The following is a 6,554-nucleotide window of genomic DNA, read 5'->3' on the forward strand; positions in this document are numbered from 1 at the left end:
AGGTTCTTTGTACCTGATGATGGTTACAATAGGCTGATACATGCAGTATATGCAAATGTATGGTGTGCTTATACCAGGACTGTGTCAACTGATTTCTTTACTTTAATGCTGTAGGTAACTGCCAGCTGTGACCCACAGGCATTCATATACAATGTCTGCATTATGTGTCAACCTCAATGGAAAGAGATCATTGAAGACATTGGAGCTATTATAAAAGAACAGTTACTCCTCTTTTATGAAAGGGTTGGCAGCAAACCAGAGAAGATACTATTTTTTCGAGATGGTGTAGGTGAAGGACAGTTTGCTGAGGTAAGATTATGGACTTAACATGGAGTGTAGAAATTAATATATTGAGTTTGTTGCTTATTGTTGTGTGGTCTTGATGACAGGAATTGAAGCCATTTCATCAATCCCACATCCCTCCATTAGTTCTCAGGTTAAGAATGTCTGGAGCCTTACTTCCATGGTCAGTATATGTCTTCGAGGAGTTATTCGTAGTCACAGTAGGAATGTTACCTTAATATTTTCATGCTTGGTTTGTTTTTTAAAATTAAACACAGTATTGTACTTGTTAGTTATTGTATTTGGTGATGAAATATTCAGAATTTGACTTACAGAAATCTTGATGTGAGTACTGATTCCATTGTAATAAGGTCTTCTTTGAAATATGATGGTTATTCAGCTGCTCTGTGAGTTTCATACTTATGTAACGCTCAGAGATTCATAATGGAGTTTGGAAAAGTTCATCTTTGTAGTGTGTCTTGAGGGTCTTGAGGCAGTTGAAGCAGTCCACGTTTTTACATCCTGTTGTTCTGAATTCCATTTTAATATTATCCTCTGCCAATTTTTAAATGTTGAGAACATTATACGAGGTTACAAATGGAATGAAGCCATAAGTAACAGAAATTATAACAATTTGTAATTATTTATACTACTAAGTAACTGAAGTTCGGTTGTTGACTTTGTTACCTTGGAAATGTGCTCAGTGAAACACATAGGTGGATGTGGACATATTACAAGTGAAATAATAAATGCAAGTTTCTAAAAAATGCAGTCTGTTTTGGTCCATCGCTTACGGTTTAGGAATCATGACCATTTGTAACAAATACAGCTAATTCAGTGCAATGCTATAGGCAGACTGCCAGCATATAATGCACTGATAAGCTGTCCTCTTGTAATAATCGTGCTGCATATAAGAGAGTAAAGGAAGGGGAAGCTGTTAGAAAAAGATAATCATAATAATTTACTCAAACAAAAAAAGTTAAATGCCAAACGACAGTGTGAATATAGTGAAACACATACGAACTTATCTGCCGAACTGTGACACTCTGTAGATTACTCTAACTGTAGCACTCAAAAATAAAGTCTTCAGTGTCTGCTTGCTAGTTGTTGCTCAGTAATGAATCATACCTGATTAACACTTCACAGATAAATATTTGCCTACTGAACTGCCTTCTGAATTCTATTACAGATTAATGAATTGAATTCACAAATGAACCCTCTTGTATAAATTCAGGAGGACTGAATAGAAGCAAATGGTCCCCTGTATCCATCGTAGCAGATATGCCTGGTGATTCCAAAATTCATCATATCCACAGAAACCTTTGCTGAATATTTGTTGACATGACAATGAGTTTTAGCTAGCCATAGCATAGCAAGCAAACTTCTGCTTGTTTTTTGCTATTCCGGCTTTCAGGCGGTGTTTACCAAAACGTTGCCTAGCAAAGAACGGTTGGAATATTTGATACAGACCCCCCTGTATAAATGCTGCAACTTTATCCAACATATTTAAATGTGTATAACATGCCCGAAGATACTTATCAATTAGATGAAATGAACCAAGGTTTTCAGTGTTCCCCAGTCATGAAAGATGGAAATGGCAAAGGGGAGAGGGAGTACAAGGAATGTTACTCTGTTTCTTGGTGGTCTCCTCTTTCCCTGTACCTCAGCTGGCTGACCAGCTGACAGCTCAAAGCGTGGAGATGTTTTGAGACTTCTGTACAACTCCACCAATACCTCTTTCAAGACAGGGAGGGCCTCCATCGACACCCTTTTACAGATCGAACATCTGACTTGGCTTCCTCTCGGACAGCCCTGTGGTGATGGTGTGTCTGTCAGTAATCACAGATGGAAGGGTGTTGAAGGTTTTATGGCATAACTTGTCCACTATCTAGCCCATGGCTGTTGGCCTGTCATCACACCACTTGGTCAATAATTTTGAGTGTGAAGTAGGTGATGATATCAACTGTTCCCTCTTCACAGCAGCCCTTACTCGTTTTCAAAGTCCTGGCCAGACAGTCTCTCCTCAAGTGACCAACATACAGATCCTGTAGTAGTCTGTCACTAGTGAACATGTTGTCATGGGGGCTTTAGCCCTTACCTCCCACAGCTTCACCAGAGGCTCAGCTGACACCTTCACAGCCTCTAGTTTCGGGGCCTGGTTATGGGCTTCATTGAGCGACCTCTGCCACCTGTAAAGAGGTACTGTTTTAGGTCATGGTCCTTCACTCCAGTGACAAACACATTTGCTCCCTTCCTCCGAATGAATCCTCAGGCAACTCAGAAAGGGTCTGGTGGACCAACAGGTCAACAGCCACTGCAGATTATTGTAGCTACTTGCCTCTCACCTAGGCCCTTGGCTTTGTATTGCGACCAGTGAGCCACTGCCAGTTGGTTCTTCCTTATTTCACTGCTCCAAAACCACCTGCAGAGCAGGATCCGTCGTCCATCCCAATTAAGACACCAGTTGTAATGTTTATCTTATTTTGGAGCAGTTATTGTTTCACTAACATTCTTGTTAACTACTTTGTCATTGTACACTGCTGCACTATTCTGTTCCATCTTATCACTGCAACCTGCACTATACACACTGTTTCACCATTCACAATGTCTGTCTGCAGCTTCTGGCTTACAGTGACACTCAACAGATCTGCCTCCTCTTTGCCTTGTAACTAACATTTGATACATGTTATATTTCTAGAAAGTTGAATGCATATGCAAGAAATGAGGCACACTCCATTTTGTTAACATGAGAGGAAACTTCAGTAAATGAAAGCTGTGCTCATGCTGGCATGTGACCCCCCTCTCCCATGCACTGACTCAGCACCACAACATTATGTCCCTTGTGCTTCACACTGTACATGTTGGAATGTTGTTTTCAGTAGTATATATTTGGGCATTCCAGTTTTAACATATCAGAGACTGGTGGTGCAAAACATGTATCCCCAAGTGTCAAGTTTCAGTGTTATTTGCATAAGACTGTTGACAAACTATGTGGTTATGTAGTCCAAAATGTCTGCTGTATGTTCCCCTGACATGTGGTGACATGTGGCCAGGTTGAGTTCCCTTGAGAAGAATGCCTGGGACTGCGTCGGGTTTTCACATGGCGATTGATGGTGGCCGGCATTGCTGGGCCGCTCATCAGGGCCAGCTTCCTCTCTCATTTCAGCCTCCTGGTGGACTGCCAAAAGAACCGCCTACTGGACGGTCTCACGTTGTCTTCCCCGGCGCAGGCAGCCAACTCACTGATTCCCAGCGTCAAGACCATTAGTAGCGGCACATCAGTCGACAGCCTACTCGTCAAATTCCTGGACCTCACCCACCCAGCCGGAACCCAGCGCGAAGTGCGCCACAACACTGTGCATCAAATCCCGACTATACCTGGCCCGCCAGTCACCTGCCAACCCCAGCGACTGGCACCAGACCGACTCCCTATCACCAAAGCTGAGTTTGACACCATGTTATGGGATGGCACAGCTCGCTGCTCAGAGAGTTCCTGGTCTTCCGCACTACACATTGTACTCAAGAAGGACAATGGTTGGCATCCCTGTGGCGACTACAGAGCTTTAAATGCCTGGACCATCCTCGACCGCTACCTCATCCAGCATATCCATGAAACTCCCACCAGCTTTTCGGTTGTTCCGTCTTCTCCAAGATCGACCTGGTAAGAGCCTACAACCAAATTCCCGTCTCAATCACTGGGTCTCTGACGGACCCAACTGAGTAGGTTTATCCTGCCCCATCCACCTGAGGACGGAGAGAGATCCAGTCTCCGAAACTTTGTGGTTTTTGTCTTCTATATACCAGATATACCCCTCGTTGGTGGCTCCACCTTATCGTGGTGAGGGTGTTTGAGTATGCCAAGGACCCTGAGAGCTATACCAGCGGTAGTGTAGCTACTGGCAGGGCCTCCCTTACTGGACAGGTCAAAGGGTAGGCATCAGACGAAGAGAGACACCGAAAACTGATGCCGGAAGCAGCGTCATCAGCGGCGACTTGAAGCACTGAGAAAATGATGCTCGAGGTGGTTCAAGTTCGTATAGCAACAGGTGTGACCAGAGTGGTTTGAACGGCTGTTGTACTGCGATGTGGAAAGCAAATGGAAAAACTACCACATTATCACTTTTCCTGGATAGTCTCTTTCCAAAAACAGAAGATCGATAAATGATATAATGATACAAATTCCGTCCCAAGTGCAAACAGTATATTATGTGTCCTTGATCTTGTTCACCTACACTACATGTTTCGGCCTCAGACGGCCATCATCAGGTGTATAACACTCACGTCACCAGTGGCGACCTGAAGCACTGAGAAAATGATGCTCGAGATGGTTCAAGTTCGTATAGCAACAGGTGTGACCAGAGTGGTTTGAACGGCTGTTGTACTGCGATGTGGAAAGCAAATGGAAAAACTACCACATTATCACTTTTCCTGGATAGTCTCTTTCCAAAAACAGAAGATCGATAAATGATATAATGATACAAATTCCGTCCCAAGTGCAAACAGTATATTATGTGTCCTTGATCTTGTTCACCTACACTACATGTTTCGGCCTCAGACGGCCATCATCAGGTGTATAACACTCACGTCGCTGTCACACTGCACTCAGCCCAAAATTTAACATTTAAAACACTTTCCTTGTTATTATCAACATCTACTTCGTTGATATCTGTCTGGATTGTAGATTATTTTACACACGTTAATTTTGACGTTCCTGTAGTAGCACTATAAAATCTTTAGTTCTAATTTTAAAATCCTTTAAAATTTTTCTCTAAATTTTAAATTTAAAATTGTTAGGGTTACTCGCCCTATGTCTAAAGTGCTGCAGCGGCTAGTTCTTGTTTCCACACTGTATAGGTGTTATCCTGTGTAGTCTTCCTGTGTGCGTGCCGCTGTTATTCTTTACTACGTGTGTAGTAATGTGTAGATTTTATAGTGCTACTACAGGTACGTCAAAATTAACGTGTGTAAAATAATTTACATCCAGACAGATATCAACGAAGTAGATGTTGATAATAACAAGGAAAGTGTTTTAAATGTTAAATTTTGGGCTGGGTGCAGTGTGACAGCAACGTGAGTGTTATACACCTGATGATGGCCGTCTGAGGCCGAAACATGTAGTGTAGGGGAGCAAGATCAAAGACACAAAATATATTGTTTGCACTTGAGACGGAGTTTATATCATTTATCGTATGGAGTGCAACAGGATGCTTAAATATAATATTGCAAACAGAAGATCGCATTAAGTGGAGAAACTGTTTTGGAAGAGGCTGTGAACCTGTCGTCTGACAGATTACTGATGAATGAATGAATACCAGATGATGGACAGAGTCCAAAATAAGCCTAATAGTTGTGTACAGCATACACCATCGTCAGAATCGTTTCAAGTCCATCAGGTATGTGGTTTAGTTTTGCAGTTAACTATTTTCTGTAAGCAACTGTTTTCTTAAAATGTGGCTGGTCCTCAAGATGTTAAAACCAGAAAGCATTGTCACACAGCAAAACGTAAAACTAATATATGTATTACATTAAACAGGTTTTGAAAAGTGAATTGAGTGCAATTCGATGTGCTTGTTCTTCTGTGGAGGAAGGTTATGAACCTAAAGTGACATTCCTGGTGGTGGTGAAAGGTCACCACACCCGATTCTTTCCAAGAGATGAGGATGCAGAAGGGGAAAATAGGAATGTTCCAGTTGGTACTGTGGTTGATCGTGAAATTACTCACCCAACTGAAGTGCAATTTTATCTGCTTTCCCAGGTATGCTTGTATGAGAAAAGTCAACATCAAATTAATTAGGCAACTGTAACTGTTTAACCAGCCAGCTAACTATGTAACTCACTGTGTGCTATAGAGTCTTCATAAGTTGATAGTTGCTCAACAGTACAAGAAATTTTCTGCTTTTATGGGACGTGAAGGTTCATCACAACTGCTGTTACACAATGTCTTTAAGTCTATTGAATACACACAGTGTATTAGAGATGTTTTTCAATATTACTCTCAATGTTTTGTGTCCCAAACTGCATGTTAACTGTCCAGTCATTTTTTCTTTATTGACAAGATGCTGTATGAAATGTGATTATAATTCACGCCATGAAGTATTGACTTCACTGTACTGGTTATATGCCCAATGAAAGCATGCCACATTGCCAGAGTAGAGCACCAAGTTTTCTGTTCAGCCATTGGCTAAAATAATGGCTTTGTGAGATTGGCAACCAGAGTGTGGCAGCATGTCTATTGTGATTGTCACAATATTGCTGTAACCAGCAATGCCTTT

At 41.8% G+C, this 6,554-nt stretch overlaps 1 protein-coding gene across 2 annotated transcripts in view; it reads left to right on the top strand.

Annotated features, from left to right (window-relative positions):
• The first annotated feature begins 5,586 nt into the window (after positions 1–5,586).
• LOC111871626 (protein argonaute-2-like) overlaps positions 5,587–6,554 on the top strand; it is a 9,142-nt gene continuing 8,174 nt past the window's right edge. For both annotated transcript variants that reach the window (XM_023864855.2, XM_033754322.1), the window contains exons 1-2: positions 5,587–5,675; positions 5,816–6,037. In XM_023864855.2, coding sequence (XP_023720623.1) covers positions 5,598–5,675; positions 5,816–6,037 — 300 coding nt within the window. In that variant the 5' untranslated portion in view covers positions 5,587–5,597. The remainder of the gene's footprint in view (positions 5,676–5,815; positions 6,038–6,554) is intronic.

The sequence above is a fragment of the Cryptotermes secundus genome, unplaced genomic scaffold, assembly GCF_002891405.2.
Source record: "Cryptotermes secundus unplaced genomic scaffold, Csec_1.0 scaffold2187, whole genome shotgun sequence".
NCBI lineage: Eukaryota > Metazoa > Arthropoda > Insecta > Blattodea > Kalotermitidae > Cryptotermes > Cryptotermes secundus.